The 20,087-nt window shown below is 56.3% G+C and overlaps 1 protein-coding gene and 1 long non-coding RNA gene across 3 annotated transcripts; one reads left to right on the top strand and one right to left on the bottom strand.

Annotated features, from left to right (window-relative positions):
* Window positions 1–727: 727 nt before the first annotated feature.
* LOC114017419 (uncharacterized) lies at window positions 728–8,234 on the top strand. 2 transcript variants are annotated; one of them, XR_003562476.1, is made up of 3 exons: window positions 728–858; window positions 5,968–6,080; window positions 7,935–8,234. It is a non-coding gene; the product is annotated as an uncharacterized LOC114017419 (long non-coding RNA). The 2 variants fall into 2 exon arrangements; XR_008731004.1 differs by lacking the exon at window positions 728–858 and adding an exon at window positions 4,784–4,952.
* Window positions 8,235–15,463: 7,229 nt separating this feature from the next.
* Window positions 15,464–17,166, bottom strand: POU3F3 (POU class 3 homeobox 3). Its single transcript, XM_005446642.2, has one exon. The coding sequence runs from the start codon at window positions 17,164–17,166 to the stop codon at window positions 15,847–15,849; it is 1,320 nt and encodes a 439-aa protein (XP_005446699.2). The 3' UTR covers window positions 15,464–15,846.
* Window positions 17,167–20,087: the final 2,921 nt, after the last annotated feature.

Genomic DNA, 20,087 nt, shown 5'->3' on the forward strand with positions numbered 1-20,087 from the left:
CCGGGGCAAGGCAGAGGGCGAGCGAGGGCCAGCGGAGCCGGTGCTCCTCCCGGGGGAAGATGCTGCCCCGGGCGGGGGGGCCGCCGGCCGGTTCCCAAGCGGGGAGCTGGGCGAAAACCGCGCTCAGGTTCCCGTCCCTCCTCCGCGTTACTTTTCCTTTTCAAAAAGCTGCGCTGGCAATCTGCACAGCCTGCCTGGCCTCTGCTGGTTGATTGTTTCGTCAATCCCCCCCCGCCCCGCCCCGCTTTTTTGCGGGTTGTTTTTTTTTTTTTTCCTTTTTTTTTCTTCCCCGAGTCCCGCGTTTTCCCCCCGTTCAGGACCCTGCAAGTTCTCGGGCAGCCGGTCGGTGGTTGCCGCGGGGACCCACCGGAGCCGGACTGCCCCGGGAGCGCGGCTCTGCCCCCCGCCCATCCCGGCCGAGGAAGGGGGGACGGGGTCGGCGCTGCGGGGTGAAGGCGCCGGTCCGCTGAGACGCAGCTCACTGAGGCGGTGCCCGACTTGCCATCACTTCTCCGCCCGGTCCCGAGCATAAGGGCTCTCCCCAGCCCTGTTTGCTGAGCGTGTGGGCGAACACCATGGGAAGGGGTTAGGGCTGTCCCGACGCAAGGGCCACCCCCGCCCCCCCCCCTCCCGTGCCTGCCGTCGGGCTGTGAACTTTCCGGTGGGGTAAGTTCTCCTTTAAGAAAGCGAACTGTTCCTTATGCATATTTAACGCTGTTTGTCTGCAGTGCCCAGCTGACGCGGGGCTGGAGGCTCACACGCGGGACCTGAATTGTAGGGGAGTAAATCATCCACACTTTAAACGCACCTTCTGCCAGGGCTCCAGTTGGGAGCCTCTTGCCATTGCTCTAAACACATGTAAGTCAGAACCGGGGGGGGGTGGGGGGGGGGGGTGGAACGGGAGGGGAGGGAGGCTGAGTCTAGTTAGGGAGATGAGTAGGTAGGTTATTTTGCTCATTCCCATCACCAAGGGGACAAAAAAAAAAAAAACCAAAAAAACCCGAAAATCCCAGAAAACACAGTTTAGAGCACGAAATCTTGCCCTTGGACTTTTTTTTATTATTATTTCCGTATTATTTTCCGCCCAGCCCAGGGGCTCCTGACCCGCTCCTCACGCGTGTACCCCTGAGGCAGCCGAGCGGCGGGCTGCCGGGCTCCCTCCCTCCTTTCGGCCTCCACGGGAGCGCTTTGCGGGGCGCGCAAGGGTGCGTGTGAGGAGCGGAGAGGAGCGCCGGGAGGGCGAGTGACTCCCTCGCTTCAGCCGGGGGAGGGGGGGCGCGGGAGGAGACCTCTCTTGTCACCCGCGCATCAGAGGGGCTCCGCCGCCGCGCCGGGGGTGGGATCCCGGGCAGCCTCCATCACCCTGCAGCGAGCGGGGGGGGCCTCTCGGGGATGCGACCGCCTTGCGAAAGCCCCCCACCCCACCCCCCCCCCACGGCCAGGCACCCCGCCACCTACACGCGGTATGCTTCTGCACGTGTACGGAACGGCGAAGTGTACGTGAAGGTCAGACGGGCGATCTTCCACTGGAGCTCAAGTGGGAAGGAGCAACTTTCAGTGCTGTGCTCTTAGCGGTTTCCTGCCTTTTTAAAGTGAACTTGTTCGAGTGTGTTACTCAAAATGTGGTTCAGTAGTTTATGCCTTCAAATTAAGTCGCTTCTCCGTCCTCACTGGGAAAAAGCAGACATGTGTCCTCAATTGTATAGTATTAAAAAAAAAAAAAAAATCTACTAGGTACTTTATGATTCCATCTGGAGAAATTAAAAGCCCAGAGCTGTAATGTTTATTCTTACATAGTTTACAAAAAAAAGGGGGGAAAATGTGTGAGACACATGTCTCCAAATATAACCAAAGTGCTTTCCCTTCTGGTTAAAAAGTTGCATGGAAATGTTTTCATTTTAACACTCCCTGCCACCTGTACTTCGCAGGGAAACTTTTCTTGGCGTTAGTGATGAAGCACCAATAGTACTTATTAATGAATTAATTATTATTATGGCTGCTGAATTGACTTAAAGTGCTTTGGAGGCCAAACTAATCCATGTTAATCAGTTACAATTAATTGTGTTTCAGCTGCTGTTTTAAACACAGTTTCAAAGGGCAGAGGCGAGGAGGCTGTGCATGGGGTGCGGGGGGGGGTCGGGCGTACTCTGGGTCCCCCACCCCGGCCCCCAGCACCGACCCCCCGCACCCAGAGGTTTCTTTTCGGATTGCAGAAACCGGTGCAACGTTGTCCCGGTGCCCGCGTCAGGTCGCACAGAGGTGCGAGGGGCAACCTGGGTGACAAACTCCGCTTTACCCTGCGGAAAGCTGCAAAGGTTAAGTAAGGGACTGCCGGGCTTAGGAGGGAGATTTCCCTCTGGAGTTCGCATTGTGGGAGGGGGGCAGCGGGGCGTGAGCTTTGCTGTGCCGCCTTTGCTTGACCGCTTTGGTCCGGGGGCTTTTGTGTTGGCGGCGGGAGACAAGGAGGCACGGGTGGGGCAGCGAGGCTGAGGGGTGCCCTGCGGAGGCTGAGCCCCCTCCGGAGGGCCCGGCTGCAGCCCGCGCCCAGGAGGCCTCGGGGAGAGGGGGAGTGGGGGCAAAGAAGAAAAAAAGCCCCCCGAGGGGACGAGCGGCAGCTGGGCCGGGCTCTGTGCGTGCCAGGGGGCGGGGGGGGACGAGGGGCGGGCCGCAAGGGCCGAGGGCAGGGCAACGCAGGGGGCGGGCGGGCAGGCAGGCGAGACACCGAGGGGATGGTCACCCCCTGCCCTGCCGCTCCCCGGCAGCCCCGCCGCCGGCGGGACCTGGGTGCTGGGGGCCGCCGCACTCAGCCGGGCGGCGGCGGGGGAGAGCGGGGGGAAAGGCAAGGCCGGACAGAGGAGCTGGGAGAGCTGGGCCAAGTCTGGGAAAGCCCCCGGGGCGACGTGCCGGGGCGGGGGGCGAGGGCCGCCGGTCGCCAGCTGGTCGCAGGGCGGCCCGTCTGTGCCCGGCAAGGCGGCGTGCGGGGACGCATCCCCTCCCCGAGGGATGAAACGCGAAAGCAGAGCTGGCCCTGGCTCAGGTGGGCCGGGCGAAGCCGGGGTCGAGCCGGCGGGGGCCGGGGGCCGCGCACCGGCTGCCCGCACGCCCGGAGGGGGAGATGGCGGTGGGGGAGGCTGGACGCCCAGCTGCCCCTCTTTTGCCAGGGAAGAACGGGCTTTTCCACACTAATAACGCCCCCCCCTCCCAAAGTTAGGGGGCGGGGAGAGTTGGAGAGCGGCGGGTTGCGCTGGGGAGAGCTGGCGCCCACCCCCACTCACCCACCGCCGCCCCAGGCTGGGCGCCGCACCCGCGCCCTGCCTGCCTCGGGGGCCCCGGGGGGCAAGCCTGCCCGGGGGGGCATCAGGTGTCACGAAGGACTGATTGTCGTTAGAGACTTACACTTCGCAAAAGTAAAACTCCCCCCCCCCCCCCCCACTTGTCCCAGCCCTCAATGAGATTTTTTTTTCTTTTATGGCAGTCCGCAGAATGGCAATTGGGAAATTGTACCCCCTCCCATCCTCTCTGGAATTGGGCTGCTGGGATTTTTTTTGTGGTTTGATTTTTTTCTTCTACCACTCCACTGAGAAAGAGGGCTCTTTCTCAAAGATTCACCCTCTTTTACATGTTGTTGTTTTGGGTTTTTCCTTCTTCATCCATTGACTCTGCTCAGCTTTTGCTTAAGACGGGCAAGCAAAAAACCAAACAACCTTCCCCTATACGTGCAAACAGACCTTTCTTGGAGAGCAGTAAAACAAACAAAAAAACTTTCACCTGCAAGAGAAGCTAGTGTATAAATTTATTCTCACCCCACCCCCACCCGCCACGTCCCGTATCGAATATAGCTGTAATTCAATGAAAATTGAGGGAAAAGATGCATTTTCCACGTGGGAACAGAACAAATAAGGCAGCAGCGGGCGGCCGGGTAGGTAGGACACCTCGTTTGCTGCTCATCTCGCGTGGAATCGTTGTCTCCAGCTGGGGGCAGGTGCTGGTGTTCTCGCAGAGGTGCAGGAAACAAATCCTTGGCCTTTCGTATATCACAAAAGCAGGCTGCGTTTGTTGAAACATGAGTGTTAACCAACTCCCCCCCCCCCCCCCCCCCCCCCATTTTTATTTGCTTCCCTTGGTTGCTGGACCTCGGTGGTCAAAACAAAAAAAAAAATGCACTTGCGTTTGTGGTGGAACTTTGTCGTTGGGGCTGCAAACCCGCATTAGATTATTGCCGGGGATTTATTTGCATGCAGCTGCAAACCCACAACCCGGCTGCTGACCGCTGTGCATAAAGGGCTGCCGGGGCCAGCCCCTGCCCGGCAGCCGCGGCTCCCAGCGGGAGCACGGCCCGGGCGCGCCGCGGGGGCGGGCGGGGGGCAATTTGGCAGGGGGTTTGCTCCCGGCACAGCCCTGGGGGGGTCCCCCAGCGCAGCCAAAAGTTGCAGGTGCGTGAGGGGGGGGGCGGCAGCCCGCGGCCCCGACCCACAGCCCCCCTCCCCGCCGACCGGCTCGCCCCCAAAGGCAGGCGCGGCTCCCGCTGGCCTTGCTCACAAGCACCTCCGAGGAAATACTTCGCCTAACGCCTATGTCCCGGGTAAAAAGAAGCGGTGGTGGATCCTCGGGATTTCTTAGAGCTATTTTCAGCGCTTTGAAATTTGCAGTAATGTTGATGTTCTTTTTTTTCCTCCCCTTCTCCCCTCTCTTCAGCCCCGTAGAGGTAGCGTTTGGCAACGTTTGACGAGGGAGCTGTTAACCTTTGAAGCCAGGACTCGAGGTTCAATTAACCTTTGAAGCCAGGACTCGAGGTTCAAACGGCCTCCTTGGCTACTCCCTGTATCCCCACACACACCCACGTCGCAAGGATGGATTTGGCTGCATCTGGGATCGATGCATCTGTCTCCTAAGGCCTTCTTCTACCTCGGGCTACGCCACCAGGTCCCCTTCATCTGCTCCCGGAGAGCCAGGTGAAGGCGCGAGGTTCCCGGGGCTAGAACTTGCTCCCCTCCGAGCACAGCGGGAACAAAAGCTGCCCCTGGAGCGGGGCCGGCGCGGGGGGAAACCCCACGGCAGCGCTGCCGTGGCCTGGCCTGGCACCCCCCCTCCGTGCGGGGAAGGACCGGGACAAACCGGCCTCCCGAAAACTTTGGGGGAGCTGCTATCCATCCCTCTGCCCCGATGGCCCGCATGGGGCTGTAGGAGAAGGGGAAGACAAAACTGGATGTGGGGAGCTTAGTTATTTCGGCAGAGGAAGGAGCCGTTCCCATTCCACACAGGCTCCTGCGGCTGGGCATGAGCAGGGGGGCTGCTCCGGGCGTTTCTGCCACATACGGGGGGCTACGGAGCGGGGTCTACCAGGTCGTGTGCAAGCAGGGAGGGCAGTGCCGAGTGGGCCCCGAAAACCGCCCCGGGGGGGGCGAAGCTGGAAGGACAATGGAGGTCCACACACAGAGTCGCTCGCCCCCCACCTCCCTCGCATCCCCACGGCTGTGCGTGGGCATGTCGCGCTGCCCCTGGGCCAGGCCATGCCACCGAGAGGGGGTGCATCCCTTCTGCTTGCTGACAGGCCGGGGAGCGGGGCGGACACGGCTTGGGCGGCCGGAGGGCAGCTCACCCCGCCGGGCCGCCCCGTCTAACGCGGCGCCCCCCGGGTACGGCCCGGCCGCGTGAAGGATCCTGCCGGGCTGCGGAGGCACAGGAGCGCGCAGCCCCCCGCTCCCCGCCTCTCGCCCTCCCAGAGCGGTGGGGGTGGTTCTCCAGCCCCTTCCCTCTGAAAACTGGGCGACAAAGGGCTGGGGGTGCTTGCGCCAGCCGGGAAGCGCCCGCGGGCTGCAGCGGGCAGCACTTGTGGGGGAGCGGGTCGGCGACCAGAGTGGCCAGAAGTGCAGGGAAAGGCAGGAGGGGATGAAACCATTCGCAGACTCCACGCGGGGCGGGGGTGTGTTGTCATCTTTGTTTTGGTTGTGTTGTTTTGTTTTCCAGGGGATTGGGACAATAGGTGGAGTGGATTATTCATTCCCGTAGGCAATACTTCCCTGTATGGGCTTCAGGATGCAGTTGGAGGCTCGGGAACAAAGCGGGCACCTAATGTCAAGGTAACTGGTCCCCTTCCTTTGTTTATGCTATTGTTAATGACGGGGCTCACTCAGCCCTGGCCTCAGCCGTGCTGTACGGCATTGATATTGACTTGAGAGAGTAGGCAGGACAATTAAAAACCAAAACCAAAACCCAGGACAACAGCAGCATCCAGCCCAAGCCCAGTACTTCAGGTAAAACATGCCTCTTCTGGGCTACTGAGAATGGTATCGTCATCTCTCCTGGTATTCACAGAAATATACATACCATTCACAAGATTAAACACGTCCATATATCCATCATTAACACCTAGGGGAGACACTGTAACCCTGTCCTTCAGTACAAAATCAGAAGGGAAAGAGCATTATTTTCAAATACCCACTACTAGAGCATGAGGGAATTCTTACCATGCTAAAGAAAAAAAAAGAAAAGAAAAGAAAAAAAAAAAGGAAAAAATCTAACAAAATAGTTCTTTTAATTACGATAATCTAAAAGTAGCAGAAACCTGAGCGTTTATTGACTCATTTTCTTCTTCTCGAGGTAGCGGATGGTATTTAAAGTTCAACATTTCACACAGCTCCTTGTTTAGTTTAATTTCCTCGACAATCTAGGCGATTTTAGCAAACTGAGTTAAGAATTTTGGTACACATTTGAGTATGGACCTGCATAAAATAGAGAAGGCAGCAGAACTGGGGAGCGGTTATTTTATTATTTTAGGAAGAGAAGGGAGTGTGTGTTTGCATGTGTGGGAATGCATGTGTGTGACAGAGAGAGAAACAAATGAAGAGCTTTGCACCTTACATTTGGTCTGTGGCTTTAATGTGGACTCTGGAACAAATATCTATTAGTTTTTGGTGAGAAGTGTCCCACTCAGGCAGATGGGCCCCTGTTTTGAATGAGAGCTCCAGAAGAGGAAAGAAATGTATGTTATTCCAGCACAATTCTTCACTAACCCACTCCCGCCATCCCCCCCAACGCCCCCCCTCCCCCCCTCCCCCCTTTAGAAAGATTAGTTTCAGCTCTGCTATCCTAGGCCTATTTTCTGTCAGGGAAGGGATATAATAATGATCAATACCCAGCACTTCTCATTTCTTTTGTACTTGGTAAATATTCACAATGTCTCAAACTTGGTGGGAAGGTGGAGAGATGAGACCAAAGTTAGGTTCAGAGGATGTCCCTGTCCTCTCTGGCTTTCACAAGCACTCACACAGAGGGGGAAAAGAATCCAAACCACCAAACCAACCCTTTCAGAAGACCCTCCAGCCCACACCTGCCCTACAGCCACGCGCTTGCTTCTTGTATTTTAGCAGCCTGCTCGGTGAAATGGTCTACATACATTGGGCTACCTGGGTTTATGCAATCACCTCCGGGTGTATGTTAGTACTCCAGTTGGAAATAGAGCCTGGAGTTGTTGAGCAAACAGCTCCTGCTTGACTGTAGCGTGGACTGAATGCTGTATAGTCAGCTCTATGGAGCGCTGGCAGGGAAGTAACACCAACCATTTCCAAAACTAATAACAAAAAGGTTACTATATATAAAACATTTACACAGCCCACACTGCCTCAAGTTGTTTAAATTTCGGTTTGATGCACATAAATATAGCAGCCATGCGGTTCCCCATTAGGCAGTCCCTGCTTTTTTAAATCAATTCATTTCAATTTGAAAGAATGGCCCTGAACGCGAGACGGTGAACAACCCTTTGGCTTTCTCCACTCAACGTGGACCTCAGGAAGAAATAGCATCTGTCTTTGTCATTTCACACGCATATCTCAGCGCCTTGACATTGTGTTTAAGAGCAGGCCTACCACCAGCAACAGTATAACAGTCCCCGGCTGGTTTCCCCTTTCTAATCCATTTCCCCCTTCTCATCTTAGGCTTCTTCCAAGGAAGAAATAATTCTGCTGGGACCCCATGCCTGGACTTTGGAAGGCATGGCACAGCAGTCTGACCTGAAAGTACCGTCCCTGTGGGTAGAAAGTCTCCTCTGTATCATGCGCCTTGCAAGGAAGGCAGCAAGGGGATGTTTGGGGTGACCAGGCATCTGGCATCGAGGAGCAGCAATCCACTTCACACTACTCCGGAGGGAAGTTTGTTCCCAAACCAAATATTTTGTGGTACTCAGTACTGGTGTTGAATTGGTTCGAACCATCCCAAGTCTAAAATAAAGATCTCTATTGCGGTATGCCCGTGAGCTTGTCTTGCTAAACCTTCCCTGTTTGCGTTGAAGGTACCGAGCTGATGTAATGCTGTCTTTTCACCCCACTGATGTGCGCAATAGGAACAATTCAGAAAAGTTCTGTTTAGCTTTTTTTCCCTTGTACTTGAAGAAATGCAAGCTATCAGAAACAAGCCTATGTTTGAAGGTACAGTTTTCAACACGTGAGTGGGAAACATATGTACTGGCACAATTCAACCACTCTGTAAGGGCTGTGCTTGGATTTTGGCTTTTAATCTCAACTCTGTTAGAGAGAGAGATGCAAAATGGAAGGGAATGTGATTATTTATGCTGTAGCCTTGTGATACTCATCCTATAACCGTTGGGGAGAGAAGCAAAACACTCTGCTAAAGCTATGCATGAGCCTGAGTTTCAGGGGGACTCTAGTCTTCACAGGTTCTCACTTCACTGCCTTTCTTCCCTTGGTATTTGTTATATGGGATGTTTTTTGGTTTGTTTTTTTTTTGTCTGCCGTTCTACATTCTACATTTTAAAGTGTGTAGGAACTAAATCCTGCTGAGAGAGCGAGCTCCCTCCTTCTCAAACTCACGTTTGGAAAACGCCTACTCCCCTCGACCGCCCCCCTTCAAGCCATCCTCCCCCTGAAAGAAAATAAAACCTTAAAAGGCGGGGGGAAGGAGGGGGGAACCCCTGATTCCTCAGTGACCTGCACACAGCTCCGATGGACCTCCAAGTTCCCCTTCTCCTGCAGACAAACCCCATGGGAAACACACCACCACCCCCCACGCCTGAACTTTTAACGTGGGTTGGGGTTTGTACAATTCAGGCTCAATGTTAGCACTTTCCAGGGGTCCAAAAAAAAAAAAAAAAAGATAAAAAGGGGGAGAAGGCAGCAGAAGGTTTGGATTTAACCCTTCGTTGCTACAAAGGCACCACGACCAAACCCTCAGCCACCAGCGAAAGCAGCCAGCGGCCCCCGTGCCCGGTGCCCGGTGCCCCGAGGGCAGCCCCTCCCGCGGCAGCGGCCCTCACACAATGGCGGGCGCGGGGGGGGGCGGCCCGGCCCCCGGCCCTGCCTGGCAGCGCCCTGCGCTGGGCTGCGGCCCTGCCCGGGGCACCCCACCGCCCGCTGCGGCCCTGCCCCACCGCCCGCTGCCCCGCGGTACGGGGCCGCCTCCCGCCGCAGGCTGCAGGGGAAGCCAGCCTGCCTGCAGGCTCCGGAGCTGGCAGCGAAGTTTTTTGGTACTGCTGGAGGCATATACACACACTTATATATATATCTCTATATCATATACACACATCTTTATATATAGATTTATATGTAGGTGTCTAGTCTATGTTTAAATAATCCTATCTATACACACAGTCCTCCTCTGATGAGGTCATTCTCCCATATATACGAGATGGGGTGCATGATGCCAGAATCTAACACCAACATCTTATCTCCACCGATCTAAGAGCAATATAAAGTAAATGTTAGCAGAAGGGGAAATAAATTATGGAGAGAAACATTCAACAAGGTGTCCCTGAAGGCTTTTCTCCTGCCCTCCCCCCCCCGGAATACCCACGCATGTTTTGCCAAAGGGAACCATTTCGGCAGCCGAGGCTCCCGCTGCAGAGCAAGGGCAGGCTGCACCCCGGGTCGTGGGGCTGTGCCTGGCTGGGGCTGCACCCTGACATTTTTAATCCCCCCCTTCCCTTTTCTGAGCGATGCTCGCCTCTCCAACGCGCCGGTCGGCTGCAGCTTATTTATTTACTTTTTTTTCTCCCTGTGGCTCCAAATGTCTCAATGTTGGTTTTGGTTTTGTTTTGTTTTTTTTTTTTTTATTTTATTTCAGGAAACTCAACGCAGAAGGGGGGATGCTACTTGAAAGTGTGACTCAAAAAAAAAAAAAAAAAAGGTTTCGCTTTACAGCCATCAGTAGCACCAGGAGACAGCTCCATTAAAATAGTAGTTTCCACTGCTCTTGAAAAGCCGTTATTTTTTACATCGCTTTTAGGAAGATAGATTAACAAAACATCACATTTCAAGCCACTCTGATCTGTAATTAAATGGAGGAGCCGGTTTGTATTCTCCTATGGCTTTTACAGAAGTTGCAGTGATCCAAAGTCAGGTTGCTGTGTCAGAGTGGCATTTTTATTAATGAGAATACAAAAAGCTTGCATATTCTTAGCCCGGCTTGAATTTAGTTGCTAAGCAACCGCTGTATGGTAATTCATCCGCGAAATTTAAATCTTGGAGAAAGGATCCTGCGTTTTGCTGAATGGTCGCCACGAGGAAAACAACTTGTGGGACCCGCAGCAGCTGCCGCCGCGGCACCGCGCCGCCCGCCGGACCGCCCGCCGCCTCCCCCGGGCCGCCCGCCGCCCCGGGCCGCCCCGCCGCCCGCCGGGAGCAGCGGCCCGGCCGCCCCTCCCGGGCCGCTCCGCCTCTCGGGCCGCCCCGCCGGGGAGGGAGCGCTGCCGGGCACCGGCGGCCGCCCCGTCGGCGCGGCCCGGGACCGGCCTTCCACGCGTGGGGGAGGGCGGCGCGGCCCCGTTTCCCCGCGCCCCGCCGCAGCCGGCCCCGGAGAGGGCGGGGGTGGGGGGGTGGGGGGGCAGGGCCGGGTCCCGGCGCGGCCCCGACGGCGCGGCCCCGCGGGCGCCCCCGCGGCCCTGGCTGCTCCTTTGGCGTCGGGCAGGACGGGATCGGAGGCGAGCCTTCCCCCGCTCGGCCTTCGCTCCTCAGCTTTTTGTCTCGCCAAAGCCTCTCAGCCAAAAAAGCTCCCTACTGCTGTGTCATTGATACCGCGGGGTCGCTGGCTGCCTTTCTCTCCCCTCTCTCCCGCCGCCTATTGAAGGCTGCGCCCGCTCCATTATTCCAAACTGCAACTGAAAATACCGCTGGGGCAATCACCTCCTTGCCTCTCCTCCGCTCGCTCCATCCATCCGTCTCGCCACAGGCGACCGAGCTCCTCGCCATCCCCGGCCTTAGCAAGGTCGGTCCCTGTCCTAAAGCGCTCGCTCCGCGCCCGCCTCCGAGGCCGGGACTTGTTGCGTCCCTTTTAAAGTTTGATTAATTACCCTGGAACTTAAGCAAACTAAAGTACATGTGGCGAAGAAGCTCACGCCTACAGTTCGGCCCTGCAGCCTGCCAGTTACAGAGGCAGTCTTTACACTCTCGCGCAAATCGGAACAAGCATCTCTGCGCCTCAGGAAGGTATCCCTGGATAAATATATAGAAGTATCGATTTTGCCGTAGCTTGAAGGTGTTGATCATTTATTACAAAAATAAACGAATAAATACAACAATATATTGTTGCTTTCAACAGGATAAATATTTTACAAATATATAATTTAAAAAAACAAAATTAATTGTTAAAATTATTTAAAATATTACACTTATTGATAAAATTATCAATAGTATATACTACCGATTATTCTCTAAACGTTCCATTTAAAACCATTCATACAAAACAAGTTATGAGCATTGTAATGTGCAAACACGAGTCACTACATTAAAGCATAAGGATTCTGTAAAGATCACTTTCCCATAGGAGCCGCTGCGTTTTCAAACCAAGGTAGAGCTCTTTGCTAAATTCCGGAAAATATGCGGATCAACAGCAGTGAGATGACTATTTTAAATACACCTGAAAATGATTTATTGTGTACAGACTCGACGGGGGAAGGATGGGATGCAAGTGAGAAGACTGGGGCGTAGTAGAGGACCGCAGGATATGAAAATGTAAACTATAAATAATCACATCTCAGGATTACCCAGACTGATCAAACATAACTTTGTAAAACATTTGGCTTTCCTTTAGGCAGGAAATAAAAAAAAAAAAGGGGGGGGGGAGGGAGTAAAGAAAATGATGCCGACTCAGTTACCAAGCACAGAACACTGATATTATAAATGAATACAATTACTAAATTCATTAAGAGATCTGGCGATATATAACAATATTTTCATTATTTACACGTGTAACAATATAACCCTTAGCGCAAACCCTCTCAGTTATTATCTACCTCTCGTTATCTCATAGACTCGCAACCCTGAAATTCCTAAATACATTCAAAGGATTCAGTTTCTTGGGGGCGGGGGTGGGGGTGGGGGGGAGTGGGGGGAGCGCCCATGGCCTCACTTTTTGTGCATGACAAGCCCGCGGCACGGGCACACGGGGCACATTTTGCCAGTCCCTCCGAGCAAACGCGACTCGCCCGGCCTAAGCCCCAGCTTTTCTCACGCAGCAGCCCGCAGAAGGTTGCCTGTTAACAGAAACCCGTGCGGAGCCTCACGTTGGCTCTTTGTTGCCATCCAAATAGAGTAACCAAATACCGCTCCGAAATTTAAACAGACCCTCTCCGTGCCTGACCAGCCGCTCCCCTTCACCTTGAGCGGCAGGAGCCCACCGCCCGCGCTGGCGGTGCCCGGCACCCGGCGCTGCCCGCCCGCCTCCCGCGCCCGGCCTTTCCCTCCCGAGCCGCGGAATTACCCGGGAGCTTTTGCTAAAACGAACAAAAGAAAGAGCGTCCTTTACCCTTTCGGGTTTTCTTTCTCTTTGTTGGTTCCCCCCCCACCCCCCCGCCCCCCCCCCCCCCCACCCCCCCACCCCCTTTCCTCTGTGCCAGTCGGGCCTTTCGGATTTCACAAATCAAACCGACAGTGATATTTACTACGAGCTGGTGTTAAAATAATGCATCCCGGTGCACGGCTCTCAGGTTGGCTTTAATTTATGGACTGACACAAGGCCTATCTGAAAGGAAGAAATGTTTGTTGTCCCTACAGCAGTTTTCTGGGGGTTTAACCCCTGCCTCAATAGCACGTAAAGAAGCAAGGCCGGGGAAGGCGGACGGGGGGGGAGGGGGGTGCGGACGGGGGGAGGGAGATGAAGGTGAGGAAGGTCTCAGGGACAAGATGGATCATAAAAAGAAAACCTTATTCTCCGGTAGGCTATCAGTGGGGGCGGGTGGAGGCGTTAGATGCAGCTCTCTAATTCCCACAACCTCCCCACTTCAAAATGAAAAGAGTTGAAACGGTCATTCACTTGTCCCTTATTGCAATAAATTACAGCGGATAAATATGACAGACCAGCCAGTGCGTCCATCGGCATCTCCAACCCTACTAACGCACGCGTGTGCTTGCAAAGAAGGTATGGCAGCGCTATGGCAGAGTGGAGGAGAAAACTAGACTACACCACTTCACACCCCATAGAAACCCCCCTAAAACAACAACAACAACAACAGCAACAGCAACAACAGAAATGGTGAACTAGGCGGACCTCACGGAGGATGCTGAAGATATTATTCTATATATCCTTTTCTGGGGGGGAGGGGGGAAGTACCTTCTCCTTAATTTATAAAGATAAATTAAATACAAATATTTATACAGACATAAAATGCGTCAAAATAAATCATAGCTTAGCTTCCTTTCTCCCCCCACCCCCCGCCCCAAGCCCCAGTTTGCAAAGAGAGCAGACCAGACCGAACTTTTGGGAACACCCCTGCCCTCAGCGTCGGCCGCTGGCGGCCAGGGGCCAGGCTCAGGCATCGCCCGCACCGCAGGGCGAGCCCAAACCGAACCGGTACAGCCCCTCCCGGGAGAAGGCGGCCTTTGGCGACCTCTCGCCCGCCTTCCCCACGGCACAGGGTCCCCGGGCTGAGGGACGGGGCCGCGGGCAGCGGCCGGGCGGCGGGCTGGGCAGGGGGCGAGCCCTGCGCCGCGCAGCCCCCGGCAGGGACGCGCTGCCGGGGAGCGAGGGGGGCGCGCAGTAGCCAGCAGCTCCGACCTCCCGCATTTCTCCCACTTCAGCATTTGCAGTATTTCCCTTCAGAGAACTTTTTTTTTTTTTTTTTTTTGACACAGTGTTTATGCATCAGACACAGACTATTTCATTCTAACAAATTTATTTTCTCAATCAGCTCTTACGGAATCACTACTCAAATTAAATTACAATCAAATTATCACATCAAAAGATACCCTTATTACCTAACAACTGTCCATATTTTCATTTCATTTTGATTTGTGCTCGTCTGAAAAAAACACGTAATACAAGATCTGGGGAAAAAATAAATTACCGTTTTGCAGCAGTTCATAGGTATTCTGAATAAAATATTAAAAGAAGTCATTTAATGAAAATATAAAGCAAATTTTTTTTTTTAGATCAACAACGGATCTAACAATTCTATATTGCCGTCTTTTTGAAAAGTCTGTTTATTAAAACCTACCAAAAACACTGCTTGGAAATGGCAGTATTATATAATCACATCCACAGCACCCATTCAATCAAAGTTGGCAACGGATTTAGGAGAGGAGAAGTTCAGATAAGTGCAGCTGCAGATGCTCAGTCCTTCTAAATCCCTTTATCTGAATCAGTCCAGAAATAAAAAATAAAAATATTAATAAAAAAAATATTAGCAGTGGATTTTTTTTAATGACTCTTCCATGATGATTGGCAGCCGTCAGGAGCAGGACTTTGACAGCCCTAAATTATTTCCCTTTCTCTCGCTGGTTCCCTTAATTCATGCAAAGTCCTTCTACAGAGCTTGAACTTTAGGGACCAACAACCTCTCCTTCTCCCACCCTCCCCCCCGGCGTCTGTCCCTCCCCCCTTCCTCCTCAGGGTCAGTTTTTCGGCGTGCGGGCATTTATTTCCATATTTTTGTTCTATAGCTATACCTATATATATAGATAAATATATATATATGTATTTGCTTCCCTATGCAGTCTGCTTGTTTTTAGTGCTGTGTGCATATTTTTTTTTCCTGGAAAAAGTGGCCCCTTTCATTTTGCAGAATATAGATATATATGTTTTTAGAGTGGATGTCTGCCTTGCACCAAAATTCTATGGTTTGGCCAAGAAAAACAGGGTGCTGGAATGCAGCAGGCACCCTCTGATTAACAGGATTATTTTGCTTCTGCTTCCCTTTTTTGGATTGCTCCCATAAAAAAAAAAATAAAGAAAGAAAAGAAAAAGAAAGAAAAGAGGAGAGGGGAAAAAAAGAGGGAGAGAGAAAGGAGAAAAAAAAGTTTCTGTGATTCATAGAAGAGAGCCCTTTTGGGGATAGGGGGGAGAGTGCAGGGAGGGGGGGAGGAGGGGAGAGAAGAGGCGCAGACATCAGTGGTGTTCCTCACTGCGAGAGGGGGCTAATTTGGAGAGTGAAAAATAAAAATAATAATAATAATAATAATAATTAAAAAAAAAGCCCAAGCCACCCACCCAAGCCCTCTCCCCACAACCAACCCCCCAGCACATCTGCAGTTTGGTGCATTACGCATCTCCACCCCGTTTTCCCAACACGGTCTGAACGCACTCGCTCGGATCGACCTTCTCCACCGCTCCCTATTGGTATCGATCTTATATATATATAGATGCACGCATATATCCATATATATATAAACACAAGCAGTCTGAACGAGCCTGGATCGTGTGTGTGTGCGCGCGCGTGTGTGTATGTGTGTGTGTGTGCGTGCGTGCGTGTGAGTGTGTCGGTGTGAGCGTGCGGCTGTGCGCGGCGGTGCCGGTGCCGGCGGCGGTGGCGGTGCCGGCGGCGGGTGGCGGTGCAGGCGGCGGTGCCCGGCCCGGCCCCGGCCCGCGCTGCCCCCGCGCCCCCCGGCCCGGCCGCGGTGCCCCTCACTGCACGCTGGTCTGCAGTCCGTGGTGAGGGGGTGGCGTGTCGGAGTTGACGGTGCCGACCTGGGAGTAGACATCGTCGGGGGTCTGCTGCTGGATCCCCGGGGGGGTCATCCGTTTCTCTTTCTGCCTCCGATTGCAAAACCAAACCCTGACCACCTCCTTCTCCAGCTGCAGGCTGTCCGCTAGGTTCGTAATCTCCTGGGCGGAGGGCTTGGGGCATTTCAGAAAGTGGCTCTCCAAGGCCCCCTTGACACTCACCTCGATGGAGGTCCGCTTCTTCCTCTTCCTGCCCTGGGCGGCGATCTTGTCGATGCTGGTGGGGCTGCCCGTGGAGGAGTCGGCTTCCTCCAGCCACTTGTTCAACAAAGGCTTCAGCTTGCACATGTTCTTGAAGCTGAGCTGCAGGGCCTCGAAACGGCAGATGGTGGTCTGCGAGAAGACGTTGCCGTAGAGGGTGCCCAGCGCCAGCCCCACGTCGGCCTGGGTGAAGCCCAGCTTAATCCGCCGCTGCTTGAACTGCTTGGCGAACTGCTCCAGGTCGTCGGAGGTCGGCGTGTCCTCGTCCGAGTGCGGGTCGTGGCTGTTGACGCCGCCGTGGTGCGGCGGGTGGTGCCCGGGGTGCTGGTGGTGGTGGTGGTGGTGGTGCCCGGGGTGCTCGCCCAGCTCCGGCGTCTCGCCGCGCACCAGCCCCGGGTGCACCAGGCTCTGCCCGCCGGGGGGGGGGCTCAGCATGCCGTTCACCGTGAAGCCCCCGGGCTGCGAGTAGAGGAGCGACTGCTGCTGCTGCTGCCCGCCGGCCATGGAGGGCAGGTGGGCGGCCGCCGCCGCCCCCCAGGCCGCCGGGTGCCCCTGGTGCGGGGGGCCCAGGTGGGGCGGCCGGTGGTGCAGCGCCGCGCCCGAGTGCAGGTCGTCGCGCCCGCCGCTGCCCTTGACGTCGGGCGGCGGCGGCGGCTGCTGGGGGCTGCCCGTCATGCCCACGGGGCTGCCGGACCAGGGCGAGCCCGCTTCGGCGGCGGCGGCGGCGGCGGCGGCGGCGGCGGCGGCGGCGTGGGGCAGGGCTGTCACCCACTGGTGGGCATGGCTCAGCATATGGCCGCCGTTGCTGGCGGCCATGGCGCCCGGCATGAAGTCGCTCTGGACCATCTTGGCCGCCGGGTCGCCGCGGTAGCCGCCCGCCACCGAGGTGACGGCCACGCTGCCCGGCTGCATGCCGCCGCCGCCGCCGCCGCCGCCGCCGCCCGAGTCCGCGTGGACGATGGAGCCGGCCGCCAGGATGCCGTTGCCGGGGAGGTAGGGGTTAGAGGTGGCTGCGGCCATCCCGCGCCCGCCGCCCGCCGCTCGCCCCCGCCGCGCCGCCGCCGCCGCGCCGCCGCCGCCGGCTGCCGGGCGCCCGCCGCGAGCGCCCTTGCCCGGCGCTGCCGGGGCCGCTGCCGGGGCCGCCGCCCGCGCCCGCCGCCGCCGCCGCCGCCGCCTTCCCAGCCTCGCCGGGGCGCCGGGGCGCGGGGTTCACCTGCTAGCGCTCCGCGGCGCGCTCTCCTCCGCCCGTCCGCCGGCCGTCCTGCCTGCCTCCGCTCCGCGGCGCGCTCTTTGCAGTCGCCGGCTCTCGCTTCGCCTTTTTTTTTTAAATCGCTTTTCTTTTCTTTTTTTTTTCTTTTCTTTTTTTTCCAAAAAAAAAAGAGAAATATTTAGCCGTACATGTATTTTTCCTCCGCCGCCTTCTCGCCCGGGTTTGCTGCTCGCAGGGAGGAAACCAAACAAAGGCTAAAAAGCGAAAAAGGGGGGGGGGATCAAAAAGCCCCCGTGCCTTCTCCCCTCCGCTCCCCTAGGAGTACATCTCCACCTCTCAGCCTTCCCCTCTCAGAGTGAAACTTTTCCTTTTCTTCTTCCTTTAAGGCTTTGTGTGTTGGGTATATTTTCCTTTTTCTGTCTCTCTCTCTGTCTTTCTCGCTCTCCTCGGCTCCTCGATCTCCTTTGCTCTTTTATTTGCAAGTTTTGTTGGTGTCCTAAGAAAACTTCCTGTGATGATGATGGTGGTGATGGTGGTGATGATGCATTTCTCAAAGTTGTGCTGTTGCTGGAGCACTTTGTGCCCTTTGAAACAAGAGTCCTGTCGGAGCCTTCTTGCTAGAGTCACGCTCTGGATAAGACATTTTTCCTCTCTACCTTTCCTTTAGGCGGTTGGGAAAAAAAAAGTAAAAAAAAAAAAAAAAGTTGAAATTTCTCGTTACCTCGCGAATTGTTTCTCTCCCTCTCCCGCTCGCTCGCTCTCTCGCTTGGTCTGTTGTTTTTTTTTTTTGTTGTTGGTTTTTTTTTTGGTGTTTGTTTTGCTTTTTTATTTTAATTCCAGCAGTTGGTCGAGGGAGGAGGCGGGAGGAGGAGCGCCTTGGTGGAGAGGTGTGTGTATGTGTGTGTGCATATATGGTATCCTTTATACACTAACTCCAGCGGGGAAGTTGGCTGCCGGGCTGGCAGCGCGCACTGGCGGTGCCGGAGTCCCGCCGCTCGCCTCTCCCCGCCTCCCTCTCCCGGGCCGTGCCCGCGCCCTCCCTCCCTCCCTCCCTTCCCTCCCTCCCTCCCCTCCCTCCCTCCCTCCCTCCCGCCGTCTGCCCGCCGCCGCCGCCCGCGCCGCCACCACCCGGCCCCGCCGCGAGGAAGCCGGCCGCCGCCGCCCCCGCCGATTGGCTGCGCGCCCCGTGACGGACAGCCCGCCGCCGGCCGCGCGGCCCCCCTTCCGGCCGTTCCGATTGGCTGCTTTTTAATTTAGGCAAAGTGGCGTCGGAGCTGGAAGTTGCCCCCCCCCCCCCCCCAAACCCTCCTCCCTCTCCCCTCCCTCCTCCCGCCGTCCCTCCCGCCCCTCCTCCCTCCGCCTCTTAACTCTTCCCGCCCGGCAGACACACGCACCTCGGAGCTCTGCCGCCGCCGTTCGGGCAGGGGCGAGTGCGGGGGGCGGGGGGGGGACGACAGCGGGCGGGCGCTCATAATTAATATCAACAATAATAACAACAATAATAACGACGGCGAAGCCGGAGCGGTGTTTGCGCGGGGGTGCACACGCATCCACCCCCGCCCCAGCACCCAGAGCTGCCCCCCCGCCGCTCTGCCCCGGAGGCGTCCGCCCCCGCCCGCCCCCTCCTCCCTTTGTCCGCCCCCCCCCACCCCCGCACCCCGGGGTGCGCCCAGGACCCCGGCCGCCCTCCTGCCCGCCGCCGTCACGCCGGGAGGCCGGCCCGGCAGCCCCGGCGAGGGGCCGCCCCCGTCGGTGGGGGAGGCGGGCGGGGGAACCGGCGGCCGGGCTTGCCCTGCGAGCCGCGGTCTCTCGCGGGGAGCCGGCCCCGCGGCATGAAACGCGGCATTATTTCCCGTCCAGCGGAAAGAGTTAAGGGGGGCGGGGGAAGGCGGGGGAGCGAGGGGGAGAGATGCGACCGAGCGGAAACGCTGCGCACAGGCAACCTCAGTGAACCACGGAAAAAGAGAAAGTGGCAACAAAAACAAGGGCAAATTGAACGCTCCTCGGGGACCGCCGGTGCAATAACACCGCTCGGACATCCAGGGGACACGGCGCTGCTAACGACCGTCGCGCCGTCCCACGCACGCCGCCCCGCACACGCTCCCCTACGGGCGAGCTGCTCCGGGAAAACACGCGCGGGGTGGGCACCGGCGCGGGGAGCGTGTGTGTGTGTGTGTGTGTGTGTCCCGCCCCCCGGCCGGACCTGCGCGCCGCCCGCTCCTTCCTCCGCACGCTGCACAACTTGACCCCGGGAGGCGGCGGCGAGGCGCGTCCCGCCGGCAGCGCCCTGCTGGCCGCTCCGCTGCCGCGCATCCCGCCCGCTGCCGCGCAGCACGCCCCGCTCCCGCGCAGCCCGCCCCGCCCGCCCGGCAGCCGCTGCTCGGGGCTCCGGCCGGCCCCCGGCTGGCGCGGTAAGAAATACCGCGGTGGGCAGGTTTAGGAAAACCATTAAAGTGAAGCGTAGGGATCTGACGGGCTCTGGTAACTAAACACCAAACATAACGATCCATATATATATATATATATATATATATATTATTATTTTTGTTCCCGTGCGTCTTCCAAAGGTTTCTTTTTTAAATATAAAGGATCCAACACAGATTTCATTGAATAAATCTGAGATCTCCAGGTGCAGACGTTTGAATAGTCAGTGCCAGAACCCCATGTTTTCCTTTCCAGCCGATTTTGCTTGGATCAGGCTCAAAAACCGAGTGAGTCTCGTGGTTTTGTT

Source organism: Falco cherrug, chromosome 2 (assembly GCF_023634085.1).
Source record: "Falco cherrug isolate bFalChe1 chromosome 2, bFalChe1.pri, whole genome shotgun sequence".
In the NCBI taxonomy this organism is placed as follows: domain Eukaryota; kingdom Metazoa; phylum Chordata; class Aves; order Falconiformes; family Falconidae; genus Falco; species Falco cherrug.